The sequence below is a fragment of the Engystomops pustulosus genome, chromosome 4 (assembly GCF_040894005.1).
Source record: "Engystomops pustulosus chromosome 4, aEngPut4.maternal, whole genome shotgun sequence".
NCBI classification, from domain to species: Eukaryota; Metazoa; Chordata; class Amphibia; order Anura; family Leptodactylidae; genus Engystomops; species Engystomops pustulosus.
In genome coordinates this window covers 66,245,619-66,264,566 of record NC_092414.1, presented here as the reverse complement: position 1 = coordinate 66,264,566, position 18,948 = coordinate 66,245,619, and the positions used below count along the sequence as shown (strand labels likewise).

At 39.8% G+C, this 18,948-nt stretch overlaps 1 protein-coding gene across 3 annotated transcripts in view; it reads left to right on the top strand.

The window, feature by feature from the left end:
* The window catches only part of PPP2R2B (protein phosphatase 2 regulatory subunit Bbeta), a 158,937-nt gene that overhangs the window by 114,718 nt on the left and 25,271 nt on the right, over positions 1-18,948 (top strand). For all 3 annotated transcript variants that reach the window (XM_072146144.1, XM_072146143.1, XM_072146145.1), the window contains exons 2-4: positions 3,609-3,706; positions 8,004-8,169; positions 11,759-11,871. In XM_072146144.1, coding sequence (XP_072002245.1) covers positions 3,609-3,706; positions 8,004-8,169; positions 11,759-11,871 — 377 coding nt within the window. The remainder of the gene's footprint in view (positions 1-3,608; positions 3,707-8,003; positions 8,170-11,758; positions 11,872-18,948) is intronic.

Genomic DNA, 18,948 nt, shown 5'->3' with positions numbered 1-18,948 from the left:
ATCACTTACAGGTCACAAACAAGGGATCTGTCATTCAGCCTCAGACTCGGAACTGGAGAAGACTGTCAAATTGCATCATGAGTACATCCAGTACATGCCATATCGGGCTAGATTCACATCTCGATGTGTTGGGAGGATTCCTGAATTGTCCTCACTATGGAGGCCAGCATTATATCCTACTATAAGCTCACACAGTGGGAAACCACCTCTGCTTCAACCCCTTCACCCTGAAAGTCGGATGATTGATCATTGGCAGCAGGCAGTGATTTACTGCTGCCGGAGTTTGTTGTATCCTGACATTACTGTCCATAGTTGAACAGTAACCTCAACAAGGAAATGCCCACAGTGTACACTCAATAGAGGCTGGGGATGGATGCCATACAGTGGCCCCCCCATCTGTCCACAGAGCATTTACTCCGCTCTCCAGCAAGAATGAAAAAACGGTCTGCTTCATTTTTCATGGAGTGAAGCTTTTCTATTTTAGGAAATTGCTTTTCCGTTACTATGTGGTTTGCACGTTTTAACCCCTTTCTTTCCATTTTCAGGATGCCCTCAATCAATTGCCTTTTTAATGGCCACTACCTTTTATAATGGTCCTCTCCTTAATTCCTGGCTCACCTTCAGCCTCCTAGCAATCATGTAGCAATTTGCCTGCTCTATTAAATGCTGAACCAGGTTTGCAATCTTTCCCCTTCTATAAATGACTCTTCTCATCCAGTTGTGTTGAGGTAAAGTGCACAGGAAATCCAAGTTAATCCAGCACTTTCTATGGCTGTCAGCTCCATCATTCTTTTCTGCTTGGCTACGGTGCATTGTTCCCATTTACAAATGGTAGTGAAGCTCATCAAGATCCTAATTGCCCAGGAGTTAACCTCTGACGTATATGAAGGAATAGTCTCAATTAGGCTAATCAGAAATAATTTGCCTATCCTTTTGACTGTGCTATTTAAAGGCTATAGTGACAGCTACTGCTGTGATTGCTTTTAGGAAAAACACCTTTTGGCTCCGGTAAGCCTCTTACGGTAAAGCTGTGTAAGCAGTAATGTGATTGAATTTGTTCAGTGTGATTGCAGTTTTGTAGTGCAGAACTAGCTCAGGCTTTATAATTGGCTTCTGTAACCTTTTTTACTTCCTTTCTCCTTGATGTGCTTATAGAATCCTTAACATTTTAACATTTTAGAATTTTACAAACTCTTAAAAATCGAATTTTCAAAATGTCATTTCCAAAACCAAAGTGTATTTTACAATTGACAACTGTGTCTTACACCCTACGAAATATAGAAGAATGTTCTGTTACCGGGTCTCTTTAAGAACCCCGTTTTGGGTGTCCGTGCTTCGTAGTTTGGCATATTTTATTTTGGATATGGTCTTAAGTAGTGCTTTGATTTAGTTTCCTTAGGGTTGGATCTTAAAATAAAAAGTTAAATTCATCTGAATTACATTGATGGAGACCCTTACAGTTTTCTTCATGTTGTGGATGTCTGTCTGCTACTGCTATGAAAAATGTCCCAGAATTCTCAGAACAGAATTGTGCAAGCCCATCACTTTCTTGTGATAAAAGGGAACTAGAGATGAGTGGACCAGATGTTTCTGTTCGGCCCACATGACCCTGACATATGCCAGATTGGTGGCCGAACAGCCAGTCCAGCAAATTGACACCACTAAAATCTAGCTACGGTTACAATTGGGCAGGGCTTTCCATGGTTGGGTGACCCTTGGTCATTCATAGCCATGGCTACTTATTAGAAGCGTTAATCTGCTGGACTGGCTTTTCAGTCTCCAATCCGGCAATATGCCCGGGTCGCGTGGGCTGAACACAAACTGAAACATCGAGTCTTCTCATCTCTATACCTTGTAAGCGTATTCGCAGTGATGGTGAACCCAAAACCACCTGGAAGAGCGGGAGGGGGGGTAACATTAGTCTTAAATATGAGACACCGCTCCTTAGGCAGCAGTTTTATCATAGTGGCTTAGACTGCTTGGTAAATCTGGCATATGATGTGATAAGGTCATTACAGGTTAGCTTCTGGTTATTCTTCTGTGACTTACCCGCAGCCATTATATCTCTGGTCTCTAGGTAAAAGTAGACAAATCCATACCTCATCTCCATGTTCTTCATTATGGAGAAGTAATACATTTAGTTGATCTGGTTATGACGGATCCTTGTAATTTCTTTTTTTTTTTTCTCTGTGATTAATCTCATTCTTTGCCTCTTTGCTGACTGTGCATATAGGATATGCGATGTCTGAACCACTAAATATTGTAAATGCTGACATGGCACTTGTTTTCTATGGGAGCTGATTATACCATTTCTGACATTTTCCTTTTCATAGCCTTTTTAGAACTAAAACCTCAAGGTATTAGCTGACTTGACATGTTATACTTACTATAATTACTGCACAGCGGGGGCTAAAACAATGGATTGGTATCGTGCTTATTGACTTTTAATGTTTTTGCCATTTCCATGACAGATTACACTTTTCTTAAAGTGGTGGCATAAGAAATGTAATTCGGGTTATTCACTGAAATCATACCACACTTGTCCATGAGTTATGCTTGAACAAATATGGAGATGTAATACTAGATACATCTGCAAAGAGTTTGTATGTTCTCTCCGTGTTTGCGTGGGTTTCCTCCCACACCCCAAAACATACTAGTAGGTTATTTAGATTGTGAGCCTCATTGGGGACAGGGACTGATTTGGCAAGCTCTGTGCAGCGCTGCAGAATATGTTGGCGCTATATAAATAAAGGCATTATTATATAGATACAAGTAGTGTTACAAGAGTGTCATGAAAGAGCGACATTGTGGGACACTTTCTAAATGTAGATGAAGAAACATTTTTTTAATGCGTATATCAATGTACCATTACTAGCCATAAACTAAATGGTATGTTACATAGGTCGTATCCACTAGTTCAATAGCTGCCCTTTATGAATATGCCTCAAAATGAGGTCTCTGTGCCTTTTTTAGGACAAATGGGGATTTATAATGGATACTCTGTTGGAAACTTTTTCATGTTTTGTTTTTACCTGAAAGCTATAGGAAAAGTTTCTTTGAGATTTTGGATGTTTGTACTGAAATGCATTCTTATGGGGACAGGTCCACTTCAAAGGCCACATGTTATAAAGCAGGAGGAGCAGTATATTTTATAGTTTTGTGGGAAAAGATTTGGTTGTAATTTTTAGAATTTAAATTTTGTTCTATGCTTAGCAGTCCCATGGTTGGTCTTTCTGATTGACAGTCTTATGTACAGTATATCTGTTTGTATTCAGAGAGTTATGTCTGTCACTGTGTACGACTACTCATTGGACTCTAAGTCCAGAATAAACTGTGAGTAAAAAAAGAAATGATAATCTACTAGCTAAAAATACAAGCTTTTCCCACAAAAACATATCACCATGCTCCACTTCTCTTGCTCTATAACATGTTGGCTGCATATTGCACTTCATTTTATCATGCTAGCTTTCCCATTAATTATGGAAGATCCAAATTGCTTTAAATTGGGGGTTAAAAAAAAAAAGGAAAACCTATTAATTTTTAGACTAATGCAGAGGAGCTGAACCTTTTTGTCATCTAAACAACTCCTTTGTCTCTCTCTTTTCTAGCTGACATTATCTCGACGGTTGAATTCAACAACACGGGAGAATTGCTGGCGACAGGAGACAAGGGGGGCCGTGTCGTAATATTTCAGCGTGAGCAGGAGGTAAGGGCCGCAGACCACAAAATTAATTTTACTTTATTCCCTCATTACAGGCTTCATGCTGCTTCCTAATTTTATGTCTCACTCATTGCCAAGGTTATCAATACCCAAACCACACATGACATATGAGCCCGGGTCATTGCAGGCGTCATGCAGCCTGGGTGGCTCATTTCAAATGGCTTTTTTATTCACTGGTCTCAGGGATAGTTATTCATTGCCGGGTGCCAAAGATTTAAAGTGACAGCTTCTGTCTTTTTTCTTCTTTTATGTAATTTTTCTTTCAAATAGGTTATTTATAACACATCCTACACATATAAGCAGAAGCTGACTCTTCAGGATCTAAGTTTGCATCTATTTTATAACTGCAAAAGCTTAAGTATTGGCCATCATTTTATTATAGGAAGGATATATGGGCAGAAACATCTTAATCCATATCACAATTACAGTGTTCTTCTGATTTAAAAGGGTCCCCTCCAGGGTCACATATATAGTAGACAGCCTTGTAGTGGAAGTGTTCTGCACCATAAGCGCATTTTTCTGTGTCTTGACCGCAGCGTAATCTGTAAATGTACATTTTGGTGCACCATGGGCATGTCATTGTGATCCAATAGATCTTATTTAGTTCTACATCACATGACACATCCTGGGCAGCCCACCGTAAGCATATTACAGCAAATAATTGATATTGTTTGTGTAACAAAAATTTATTCAGTATTCAAATATACTTTCTATATCCATTCATGAGTTTCTAGATCTCTGCTTGATGATTTGTTTTCTTCCTGTAGATATACACGGGCTCATGGTCATGTAATGTGTCACACTGGTGCACTGATTACACTGTGGGCGTCTTTTACATAAAGTGTTGGTGTCTGCTTGGTTACAGACCTTGCTCTCGGAACTACGTATTTAAGATTCTAGCGTCAAGACCATTTTCTGTCCCTGGGACCAAAATCTGCCCCGAGCTCCAAAAATGCGTCTAGCAGTCAGAGAACAAGCTGAACAAGCTGGAGTGGAGCAATGGCCGCTGCGGCAATACATGAGTGGCTGACCTAGTCTGACAGCTCATCCAGTTATAATTGGGTGCCAGAAGAACAGGCAGCAGAGATTCTGTCGTACAATTAATCCAAAATCTATGATAATTGCAGTAGAACTCAATGAGATTTTAAATTCCACTTTTGAAAAGCAAGTTTCCTGCAGTCCAGGTACGCTAATGTACGTTGAGTGCAATAGCAAGGCCAAATTTCTCTTGGTCTACTTTCCACTTTACAGTGCCCAAAAATGGCTATGATACACATTAATTGTTTCAGAGTCTCTTCTCCGAAAAAGGCCCTTGCTTTGGCAGAATGGAGACTGAGCATTTTTTCTGGTGTCGCCAGCTAATAAATAAGTTAGAAAGCAGTTGGAAAACATGCGGTAAGAGCGCCACAAAACTGGCAAAAATGCCATAGTAAATGTCACCCTTTTGTTTTATAAGGAGCCATGCACCTGTGTGACATCACATGACCATGAACTGGTGTTGGCTACAGGAAGTAAACAATGAAGCTTCCTGTTACATGACAGCAAGAAGAGCTCTCGGAAAACAGTGAGGTATCGATATAGAAAGTATGTTGTTAAATTGTAGTTTTCATTATACAAACAACATTTATTTGCTAGAATATGCTTAAAATTGGTAGAACGTGTGGGCTATTCCCACAGTGTACCATGATACCAATTTGCATATAATGATTCAAGAACTATTACGTATATGGCCAAAAATTTAGGCCTAGTTCAGACAAACGTAATGGGACTGACATTTGTAGCCCCCATTACGGCTCGATACCGGTCATGGTGCGGTGAGGACATGGAGTGTTCAGTCATGTCCTATATTTTGCTGTTGCTGGAACCAGCCGCTCATTTGCTTTTCTATGGAGAGGGGAAGGGTGAGCAGCGCTCACTCCTCCTCTCTCCTGCAAGCGGCTGTATATTTGCCAAGGCAAATCTACGCTCATCTGAATGTAACCTTAAGTTTGTGTGTGACCCTGGTGCTGACAGATCACCACAGTAACTAGATCCCTTTGATTGTATAATTCCAGCCTATTTTGGATATAATCATCGTATGTGTAGATTGTTTGGGGGAAAATGTCATGTAAACCTGTAATTTTTCTGCCCATTTTAATATGTTTAATTCTAAGTAGTTCCTTTAAAACTGAAGTCAGAATTACACTATACAGCAAATTTGACAGCATAATTTGCCCTGTAATGTTGGAGTTGCTTATTAGCCGATGTAATTAGAATAATCTCTTGTAATGTCACTTACATAGCAATCCGCCTTGCATAACAATCCGCCTTGCATAAATGCATAGGTTTATAAAATAGTTGTAAAAGGAACTTTTGGATACTAGAAATGTAAATGATCTTGAGATCTACAATACTACTGTGTTCAGTGGCACTAAAGATGATCAGGAAAATAATCTGTTTTTCTGGGTTGTGTTTTGAAAAGGGAAACAATGTATACAGTCCCATAATAAATAATTTACAAAAAAAAATCTAAAAAGTGAATTAGTTTTGTTTGTGTAGGGCTTAGTTCACACCCGGGGGTTTGTTACTCTCCATTCAACTGCTTAGTTTTCCTAAAATTGAAAGTGTTCACTTTTCCCATTGATTTAAAGAAGACCTGTCGCCAGATTTTGACCACCATGACTATCAATGCCTGCTGATAAAGGGTTACAAGTTCTCCCTGTATCACCTAAAATGTAGCTCCCAATGGGGCACTGTACCTTGGTTACAGTCGTTTTTCTGATATGCTTTTCTGACTCATGTCTGCTGGCTGGAACTCTTCTCTGTGCTGCGCTGCCAGTGAACCACACCCCATTATTTTAACTGACAGCTCTGCCTTGTTACATTCATGTCATATGACCAGAGTGACATCATCTCAGGTCCTTTAGCCGCTTCAAATTGGCATACTAGCAAACTTTATCCATACTGTACTGTACTGTTCGTATCTGATGACATGAAATCACAGCATGCCTCCATAGAGTATGGAAAGGAGTAGAAGTCCATGGAGGCTGCTGTGATTTCATGTCATCAGAAACATACATGGGCTATGTTTTGGAAATGTCAAGGGTACAAGACCTTTGATGAGAAAACCCTGGTCACATGAGATGAACTGCTGAATAGCCCCCTCTGATTCCAGGTTATAGAAGATAAAAGGTGATATATGGGGATGTGAAGGAAGCAATTATTAGCTAAAAGGAGGTTGTCAGTTAAAAGGAACCTACAACCACATATCTACCTATAAAGGTAGATCGGGTGGTAGGTGCATCTATAGGATGTGAGGATAGCCCTTAGGGCTGATTCTCACGTCCCCACAATCTACTGAGGCATGGAGTAGCCAGAGCTGAGGGTTCATGATGCTGCTACTCCGCACCCTTCTCCTACCGCACTCCTACCATAAATCTCCGGCTTCTCCACGTCCCAGTAGCCTCTTTAGAAAACTTTTATTTAGCTGTCAAATAATAAATAAATTGTCAAAAGATTGGGGATGTGAGGATTACCCCTTAAAGGGGCTATCCTCACGTTCTATAGATGTACCTTCCACCCGATCTACCTTTTATAGGTAGATATTTGATGGTAGGTTCCCTTTAATAGGTTTCTATAGGAAGGGTCACTGGCTGTATATGTGCAAATGTGGTGACAGGTTTACTTTAAAGGTAACAAAAGTTACCCTCTGTTACAATTCTTTTATAAATCCAGCACCTAGCACTTTTTTCCTGCTATTTTATAATGGAAGTGGAAACTGAGGCAGTTCACACCTGATTCCGGCAGTTTATACATGTGTAGATTTACTATTTTGGCGGAAACCTTTTCATGGTCGAGTGTATATATAACCTCATTCCCTTTAAATGTTCATTGTGTAATAAAAGGGAAGTGTTAACTTTCCGTTCACATACCAACTATATCATATGCCCTTTATAAGCAAATCCATTGCTAGAATACAAAGAATTTGTGAAACCTTTGTCAAGCTTAGAAAAGAGAAAATACACCAGACCTCGTGACACCCACACTCATTTAAATAAAATTAAGATTTCTCTGCATTAAGGTCACAGATTTTCTCGAAAGTCATGCTTATGATGGACACCTGACCTGTGTTTAGCTTGTTCGTGACCCTGGAGCTGATGGACTCCCTTTAAAACTGGAGCAAACCAAGTTTGGGCGCAAACCTAAAAATCTTAAATCAAGAATTTTTGTAGTATCTTCAAATATCATCTTTAGATTCTGCTAATTCTGACCTGAATGCCTTCACGTTTTTCTTCCATGGCAGAGCAAGAATCAACCTCACAGAAGAGGAGAGTATAATGTTTACAGCACTTTCCAGAGCCACGAGCCAGAATTCGATTACTTGAAAAGTTTAGAGATAGAAGAAAAAATAAACAAGATAAGATGGCTTCCTCAGCAGAACGCTGCATATTTTCTGCTGTCCACGAATGGTAAGTGTAGTGGTACCCATGCTTTTTAACATTGCCGGTTGTTTAACCTGTTTGGGAATATTACTTGAGTCTCTTCGAGAGAACTCCATATGTATATGTATATGTATCAACGTTGTTTTGAGTTCTGTCACTAATAACCTTGCTGGACTGAAGTAGACTTATGTGGGAGCATGGAGGACATGTCAAGGGGTTTTTCCATTTATATTGAAGAAAACAAACCACCTCTTCTAGAAGTACTGGAGTGACTCCAGTATAGACCCTGTGCCCAACTGCAAGTTTTGTGGGGATCTACGTCCAATGAGTGGTCTCTGTGATCAGGGGGTGTCACTTCCGTTTTGCAAGGGACTTCACTTCCTGTGTTGTCCCCTGGTCTAAGGCGGCCACTTATTGGATGAAGCAGTCCCATAACCCCCTGTGGGAACCAGAGCAGGGTAAGTATATGATTTTTCTTTTCTGGACCCCTGGTAGTTTTCCATATTGAATTGAACTATTACATAGGGGTATTGAACGCTATTATTAAAATGTATACATGATTGAGTTTTACTCAGACAAATCTATTTCCAGATACTGCTGGCTTATTACAGGCTATGAGTGATCAACAAGCCACAGGCCACCACTGACAATGCAATTATTCTGCCATTTCATATGACCTTTAGCGCATATCTAAGCAATTGGTGGCTTAACCCCCAGATATTGCTGCGCCTGTCCACAGGTAGCTTGTGGTATGTCTGTTATGATGACTTCTGAAGGGTCTGTGCACCAATACTATATAAAACCCATTAACAATTGAGGCCTCTGCGATGACCAAATTAAAACGACAGATGTTGTACCACAAACAACTTGTGGGTAGGTGTGACAATACTTTTGGAAGAAAGGACTATTTTTTATTTTTTTTTTTACAGCCTTTCAGTGTTCTAGATGAGATCAGCGACTTTTAGGATGACATTGCTGTGGATTAGCTGGTGCAAAGCCATAATTTGCCAAAACTGTGAATTTCACAAGTTTGGCAAAGTATATGTAGTTTGTACAAAGCTCGCCCACATGACGTACAACATAATTTGCGCTGTGGGTTTTTTTATCTGTAGCATGTCGATGTTATAGGGACATATTTAAGGGTCAAATCCTGTTCAGCCACTAATGAATTGTAGCAAAAAAACTGTTGTTTATTTTTTGTCTAGTTTTTGGAATCTTCGTTGCATATGTTTGCAGCAGAGTCGCTCACTACGGGAGATTTTATTTATTATTATTACAAATTCTAAACTTTTTTTGTTAGACTTTGTATATACCAATTCAGAGCAGAGGCAGAATCCCCTACATTGAAATGAAATATTTTGCTTGACCTGATAGTACAGTCTTAAGCTTTTCTGATGCTGATCACATGATACATGGCATTATTTTCAAAGCAGTACTGTCAGATGGGCAAAGCCAGGCTGTCTTCTCCAGCCCTGGGCCACCCATCTAACAATGGAGACTAATTGGCATATTTGGTACTAAAATTCAACTTAAGAACAAACCTACAGAACCTATCTTGTATGTAAACAAAGGACTGCCTGCATGTTTATTAGGCTCTCTATTGTTGGTTTGGCTTTCCTTGTCTGGAGTTGATAGCCTTACCCATGGGATAGTAGACAGCTGAAATTATTGAATATCATGAATACTTGGGACAACAGAAAGGACCTCTTTAAATTAAAGGAGATCTCCGCATTCAGCAGAACTCAGAAGTAAAGATTGAGCTGTCAGCCTGATAAATTGTACATTGAACAGCATTCTGTATCCTGCTGAAAATTCTAATTACGGTATATTCTTCCAAAATAGATGCATTAAATTTATTGCCAAAAAAATACATCAAAGTTGTCTACGTTTAGGCTGAATATTCTTACAGTAGGGTATCATTCTTTGGTCATCGTCTACATTTCACTACTGTAAAATGTTATCAGATCAGTTTTAATGGGAATGTATTAAGATCTCACGAGACTGAAGGGATTAAACCAATCTCTGAAACATATGCCTCTGTATAATTGTTGTGCGCTGAATGGCTCAGTCATAAGTTCGCAATAGTCAATTGATCATTTTAATACAATCCGCGGTCCTCTTAAATATGTTCGGAGGGGGAAAAACACAATTGTGAGTGAATAAAGATTAATTACATGGTGTAATGTTTTGTTAATTGAGTTTTAAAATAGTTTTTGATTAACAAGGCGATTATCTTCACATTTCGCCATGACATTTTCAGCGGCAGCAGAAAATTAAAATGAATTTTTTTTTTTTCAATGTACCATGTGACTGCGTTTTATGCCAGCTCTCTAAATGGGACATGTTCAGCCATGTGGGCCAGGAGACAAATGAATGGTGGATGGAAGTGATCTTCTATGCAGAAGGAAGCCATTGTCCATGCCATAGAAAAATTGTATTAAGTTTAATTATAAAATAGTTGCTGCTCTCCTGTGAAAATTGTTTATTTAATTAGAATAGCATATTTGCTTCAATAAATATTGAATCGTATATTTAAAGGGATTCTCCAGTGCTAAAAGAGTATCACATCTGTCCACATGGTGAGCCTGGTAACGTGTCTTGGTTCCATTAATGGCAAGAGGTCTGTTCTGTATGACCAGAATAAACCTATGGACAGGTGCAGTGCATCAGTGGGGTCCCACAGCTGAAGCACTCGACCATCACAAGAACAAGACCCCCAGGAATCCGGGGAATTGGGGTTTTGTTCTCATTAATTGATGACATGGCGGGCCACACATGCTTCTTGCCGTTCCATACAATTGCATAGTAGTGATGGTAATTACAGAGAGCATGGTGCTTGGCTCCATTCTCTGGATTGCTGGGAGTCCAGTTTTATCACCTCTGGACTGTAAAACTTAAATAGTTGGTACAAGCCCATTGTGTATTGAGCATAAAAATGTTTTCTCATTTTAAGGATACTGATGACCATATAGGTCATGTAGTGTGGATGCTGGGATGGTCTTCTCATATTCCACTGTCATCAATATCAATAACTCATTGCACTTTAGGCAATTTGTTACTTTATAACATCTGGTCTGTTGGCATGACACCTGGTAGCTTAAAGGTGCTAAAGGTACTACCATGTTACATGACTGGGCATAACACCATGAAAAGCTCCATAAATTTTTATTGGTTTCCAGTTGCTGTCTCTAGATTTTTCAAGTTGTACATAGATGATTCCTTCATGATGCATGGTAATGCTCTCTGGCAGCATACTGGTGTATAATATTACATGAAATAATTGTTATCTTATTTTGTTTTTATTCATTTTTATTTCTCATCAACCTGATGTTTCTAGCTGCAATGATGCTGGGAGTAGTGCTCTCATAAATATAGATTTTATTTATAGCTGTTAAATGGCCTGATGTCTAGGAGAGTAGAATAATTTGTGTCCTCTGTGTAAACTGAGTCCTGACTACCATTTTGAGGTTCATTCACGATTAAACAGAGTCTCAGTGGGACATCTCTTACTTCCAAGTACTCAGACAAGTTCCCCCATCCAAGTGACTTGCCCTCCCATGAGTCCTACAAGAAGCAGCTGCTACATTTTATTTTTGTGCTTGTGTCTCCTATGCAGATAAAACCGTAAAGTTATGGAAAGTCAGTGAGCGAGACAAGAGACCGGAGGGTTATAACCTGAAGGATGAAGAAGGAAGGCTACGTGACCCATGCACAATAACTTCATTACGAGTAAGAACACTCTTTAATATAACGCTTGAGGTCATGAAATATATTTTTGATGGTAATTTTCACTGGTACAAATTGGACTGTAACAGCTGCCGGCTTCTGTGTGGAAATCAAAAGGAATTATTTTACATGAGCTGTTTTGATCCCAGTTTGAGCGGTCCTTGGATCTTTGATATCATTTGCGATTACTCCAATTTTAATAATTACAGTAGCTCTGTATTAATATATAAGGGCTTCCGCTGTGGGGGGGGGGTCCTGTTATTTTTCCATCATATCGCCCTCTATGATGACCTTTGGTTTATTTCAGCTATTTGGTTTGTTGGCTATGCTTATAATAGTCAACTATAAAGTCCTTTGTTTGATGCCCATGACTAGAGTATTCTCTAAGCTCTTTACCTGGTACAGTCACTACTTAATTCATCCGTTAGAAGGTTGATGGTTAGTTTTCCTTAAAACCTATTTAGTTGATGGTTTATCTCGGCAAGTGATTGTTTACATAGCTTCTTGTACAGATGTCCTCGGTAAGCACTAGGGTTAGAAACCAGCCTACCTACAAGCTGACCAACCTACTGGAAGAGTAGGAGCACTTGCAACTGGAAAATCGCTCTAAACAGTCTAATTGAAGCAAATTGTACATTTGGTAGTGATGACCTATAACATCAGTAAGAGTATAATGTACATTTTGCATCCTCTCTCTTTGACAAAATGGAAATTGATTGATCGTAGCTTAAACCGTTAGTCAATCTGTTCTATTGGATTGGATGTTTCTTAGATTTTATTTAAATTGGTAATAATAATTGTATCCATCAAAACCCAGAACTAGCACTAGTGGGCACTGAACCTAATTCTTTCCACTCGGACCATTTTGACAAATTATAACTGCAAGAGTAGAAGCCACTTGCATCTGTGCTATAAAATCATCAACCTCAGCACTTAAATGATCAGTAAAAGGCGGAGGTATAACATCTATACAGAAATGTGCTGTCACACTTGTCAGGATTTTGCATGAATGTACAATATTTATTTTAGAAGTCTTAACAAATAAGTCTATAGATGGCTCAGCCAAAGGCAAATGGGTCTAACATGACAGCAATCTCTTGACAGCAAAGTGCCCGTGTTGTTTTTTTTCTGTCATAACTCTACTATTCAAAGTGTAGGTGACCAGACTTGTTCTCAAATGCTATATATGTATATATATCTTCAGAAAAATAACATGAAAGGCCAAAAGGAGGTCATGGAGGAAAGGCACTGAGTTGTTTTGCCTGCATTCAAATTTACCAAAGGGATGAATATCATCTTGGAAGCGTTCCACGTAACAGATGTGACTACTAAGCCTGAGCTGCTGGAATGAGCCAAGGGTGATGAAGCTCATCTTGCCTGTCCCGCCTGTATCCCCTAGGGTGACAGCTTGCCGAGAGATCCTGCTAAGTCACACATACACACAGATCTCAGCTTAGACTGTGAAGGAAGCACTTTGTGTATCCTTAAAAGCTACGCCAGTTTGATATCATTGCAGAACGCATCATAAGATTATTAAGATCAACTCTTATTAAGAATGTTGGTAGATGACTGGTGCATGGTTTTATCATAGCTTTTACAGTTGTAGAAAAATATTCTACTATAGATGGTTACATACTGTAGATCAGACATGTAACTAGGTGCTGGTAGGTGTATGATCCTTTCTTTTGCCTTGGTCAAGATACTTAAAAAGAAAATGTGTTCCAATATTCAATCCAGTTTTGCCAAAGATGGATGATTAAATGATAGATGGTGTATGTTGGCTGAAAGTTTCATTCGGTGCTGTCTAACCAATCATTTATAGTACAAACACAAGTTAAATAGTACAATCTTATAAAATGGCAGCCAAAAACTGTTCCCCTCCTAAATCCCTTGATCTAGCACTTATACCCCACCAATGACCTAGATCTTTCGTTTGATGCTACCTGACGTCATGACGACAATGGCCAATCGTGTCGTACTACTAGCATCGCCCAAAATAACATTCACAACTTACAAGAAAAAATCTTGCTAAAAAGTGCCTGCGTCTTGTAGCCCAAAGGTCAGGAGGATCCAGCACTGCCAGACCCTCCTGACCGCTGTAATGGAGATGGGGTGATGCCCTGATATAGAGCTGCACCCGATCTCCCAGAGAGGAGAGCCTCTGCACTGCTCTCCCCTCTCTCGGGTGTCCTACAGGACCTGCGGTAATGTCAGAATCATGTGACTGATCACATTCTTCTTGCATCACCACATACTCTCATACTGGGATTCTGTGTGTATAGCTGAGCTGTGTGTGTAACTGCATGGATTAAGCAGTGCTGTGTATGTAGCTGCATGGATGATGCAGAGCTTTGTATGTAACACTATGGATGATGCAGAGCTGTGTGTGCAACTATGGATAAGGCAGTGCTGTATGTGTAACTGTATGGATGATGCAGTGCTGTGTGTGCTGTGCTTTAGTGCGACCAACAGGGATGTAATATTGTCCCATAAAAAACAAGCTCAAACATGGTTTAGTTGACTATCTGTATGTTTACAAAATTAATAAAAAGTTTATTAAAAAAAAGTTATTATGCCAATGATTAAACAAATTTGATATCCCCCGGGTAATATTATGGTAAATTTGTTCTCTTGGTCAATGTTATTGACACCTTGAAAAAAAAGTCTAATTTCTTTAATAAAAGCGTATGATAGTTGATCAAAACATTCTCTGTACCCTACCCCTTTTAAAAGATTTAACTCCTATGTTGAAGGAAACTTAAAAAGCAAAGGGTTTTAGCAGGTGGAAATGGAAAAATTAATTCTTGGATATATTGGTGTTAGGGGATTAAACATGACAGAAAACCTATTGGATCTACATAACATTACTATTGTAAAAGTTCATGCCCCTTGTTATGCTTACAGGCTAGGAAAATATCCCTGGGTAGATCTCCGTAGAGCGTTCCTGCCCGTGTATTTATGCAGTGGCTTGTACCCTTGAGTTCTGGGCTTCTGGGAATTGATCAGTGCCCTTGAGAAAGGATGTAATTGCAGAGGTCCCTAGAAGACAACTTACACCTGGTCTTTTGAGAGCAAGGACTCTGAGAACTGCCTGCTGTTCCTTGTGACCTCCTCCATGTTGTATGTCCTCACTGACGCCTGGCAGGTGGCTCCTGTCAGTGTGAAAGACATGCTGTTATCTCATGATGGGGATTATTATTGGAGGCCTGACCTTTTAATGTCTATTGTGTAGTTGAACATCACATAGAACTGTGATTGTCAAAAACATTACTACATCTGCAGCATTGAAATGAATTCTGCTATTGGAGCCTGCTGCCGTCATTGGGATTCGGGGATTAAATATTGTAGGTCACAAAAAGTATTTGTTTGTAAAATAATATGGGCAATATGTTTCACTTTTTAGCTGATCCCAGGCCCTTTTTATATAACATATAGTGGGTACAGAAAGTATTTGGACCCCTTTTGATTTTACTAAATGGCTGCAATGAAACAGTGAAAAATCTAAAGGTTTTGTTTCCTTATTAATATAAACTCTGCACCCCAATTTGAAAGGAAAAAAATTAAATGTGGATATTTTTGCGTATTTATTGAACAAGAAAACTGGAATATCACATGGACATAAGTATTCAGCCCCTTTGCTCAGTATTGACTAGAAGCAGCTTTTGAGCTAGTACAGCCAGGAGTCGTCTTGGGAATGATACAACAAGTATTTCTCACCTGGATTTGGGGATCCTCCGCCATTCTTGCATGTGGATACTCTCCAGTTCCCTCAGGTTGAAGGTTGGTGAAAGCCATTTTCAAGTCTCTCCAGAGATGCTCAATTAGATTTGGGTCCGGGCTCTGGTTGGTCCAGTCAAGAATGGTCACAGAGTTCCACTGAAGCCACTCTGTTGTTATTTTAGCTGTGTGCTTAGGGTCATTGTCTTGTTTTTAAGGTGAACCTTCAGCCCAGAGCACTGGACAAGTGTCACAGGAATGGGTCTGGATACGTATGACCATGTGATATTTAATTTTTTTTGTGTTTAATAAATTAGAATACAACTGAAATGTAGATAATTTAGCTATCAAGATGGGGGTGCACAGTTAATTAGCAAAAAAACATTTAATTTTTCATCTTACCATTTTGGCTGAAATGAAACGGAGTGAAAATTTAAAGATGTCTGAATTCTTTCTGTACCCACTGTATGTATACTTTATGTAGTATACACACCGAACATATCAATTGCTACTGATGTATCCAATAAATCCAAAAATATTGTCACAATAAGCCTTTCTATAGGTGTAAATCTAGATAATCTATATTTAGACAATCTATTTTTCATGCTCTGTGAATGAATAGGTCACTGCACAGGCCCAATATTTACATTTTCAGCCCAGAGGAAGGTAACAGACTGGATCTCTCTTGATAGATTAGTTTCCCATTGTCACGGCTGTCAAATGACATGGCAAAAGTGCAGTGAGATAAGGCCATCGGTAATCATTGCAGGCAAGGTGACATCCCCTAGCGTCAAAATGAGAGGTAGTTTATAGATTAGATTTGAGGCTGAAATCCCTCCTTGGTCGGATCATGGAAGGATTGTGATAGAGATCACAACCCAAAGGTCCTTGAATACTCGAATACATTTTCCTCATGCCTGGATTTTGTGGATGCTGCTTGTACAGTTTGGCTTTCTACATTTTTTGTGACTTTGAGGTTTGGCACATCAGAATCCCTGGTTATTTTAACGTTGAAATTTGCCAACAACTCTAAAGCCCTATTCTGCTTGTACCATAAGGATGCCATAAATCCCACAAATCACACTCTTGGGGTATTGGTTTACTTTAACCAACTTGATCAGTAGTTACGTTTTATGTTTTTATACTTTCGTTTACAGTATATGCTTATTACAGGCCAGCTCATAAACAATTCTGCATCAATTGTTCATTGGTTATTGATTGCCTACTTGGTTTTCTACTGATATGTAGTTGAATCTAATGCAAAGGCTCTAGATCAGCGGTTCTCAACCTGTGGGTCACAACCCCGGTGGGGGTCGAACAACCAAAACACCGGGGTCGCCTAAAGCCATCGGAGCCATGATTTTATTACATTTTTTAGCACGAATACGATATTCTTGTACATGGTTTGGGGTCACTGCAACATGAGGAACTGTATTGCGGGGTTGCAGCATTAGCAAGGTTGAGAACCACTGCTCTAGATAGTGTGAATGTGACTGTGCTCCTTTCCTTTCTTCTCTGCACATCACTACACATCACATCTCCCCTTCCACAATGATTTGCATGTCCTACAGGCTGCATGGATGTGGCTGTGGTGTGCTGTGCTGTCAGTCCATAAAATATGCCTGTTGTTTTTGGTCTGAGATTTACAGTCAAACACTTACAGTAGGAAAGTTCCAAGCCCAAAACCTGGGCGGCAATAGAAGCTGTTCTGAATCTTGCATCATTCATTGGCCCATGGGAACTGTAGGAGTGTGCATGAGCCCATAGAAATGCATGGGACCATGTGTGTGGAGGCTTAGAAAGAAGGTGTTTGAAGGAAGAGATTGGGTGCAGTAGTCGGCCTCAACACTGTTGGGACATTCCGACAAATGCATGATGTGTTAAGAGTGCAATTGCAGCGTTCATCCTATATTAGGGAATCTGTATGCCTCTGATGACTCACTATCCTTTATGGGGAGTGCAGAAACGCATCAGACGGAGGAGATGTATAGGAAAACATGGATACTCTTCTACCAATGTTATTAGTGTCCGATAAGTGTCTGTGTAAAGAGGCATCGTGCAGCAATCTAAAACAGAGGAAAGGGCTGCTACACATTAGTGATACACATTAGTTTAGTATTGTGCAGGGCTTTCTAACAAGTTTAGGACCCTTAAAGATTATCTGGATCCTAGCACCCTGTTCATTACATACTGAAAACTTGAATATTGATTTTTTTTGTGGCTGAAGAGTGGCCTCATTTTTACTCAATAATAAAGTATATTTTTTAGTGTTCTAACTTTCTGTCAGACAATTCACTAGTAGCAACATCTGCGTAACTGTTTTGTAATTTCCTTACAAAACAGATAACCGAGGCACAGCTAGTGTTTGTCTGGAATAGCTGAAAATGCCCTATGTGATGTTTGAGTGTTGGTTAACTCATTTTAATCGTCCAACTTATGACATATTAGTAGATGGGGACACCCCAGACATGGCCCCCTCCAAGTAGATGGGGAGTACTCCCCTTCCTGCGCTCCACCGCAGCTCCTCTTCTCCCTGGGATTCCTCAAAAGCGCCGACAGAGCAAGATCCATGCAGGCAACATGCATAGATCTAGCTGTACCGGCACTACATTTGAGGAATCCCAGGGAGAAGAGGCACTGCAAGGAATACACCGAAAGGTGAGTACGTTTATTTTTGTATTAATTCTTGCATGGCTCTGATCAGCGCTGCGTCTTAGATGCACACAGCAATGATTGAGGACGGGAGTAGGGCTGCAGCTCTGGCCCCATCTAGATGACTCAGGACTGCAGCCCACTATTCACTGTCTGATGGCGACCTTGTGGGGCCCTGATTTTTAAGCGCACATTCGTGTGCAATTTGCCTAAATAGAATACTGGTTGCATAGTTCTCTTCACCATGCCTATGAAATGGTTTTTTTTTTTGTTTTATTTTTTACTTCTGAGGTGGTGATAACTTGCCTTCATATTCCATATGCAACATGAACGGCTTTTGCTCTCGTTTCGTACAGTTTTTTCTAGGAACAAAAACCTGCATAAACCATTTGAGCAAAGAGAATTTCTATTTTTCCCTAAAATTTCAAGATGGTCAGGATCTTAGACTAAATAATGACTCAATTACAAAAGAAGCCCAGAAATGTGCAGTTTAGCCTTGTCATCTTGGTGACAGATTAAACTGAAGCATTCTCTCCACTGCCATTCTTTCCCGCACTAATGCAATGCTATTATTCTCTCCTCATTATTGTATGGCCGTCATTCCACCTACTGCCAAGGCCTCTGGGGGACAGTCGGATAGTGACAAGACCCTGACAAGGCCAGTTCTCTAATCTCTGCTGCCATGACACACTGTATGGTCGCCAATATGTA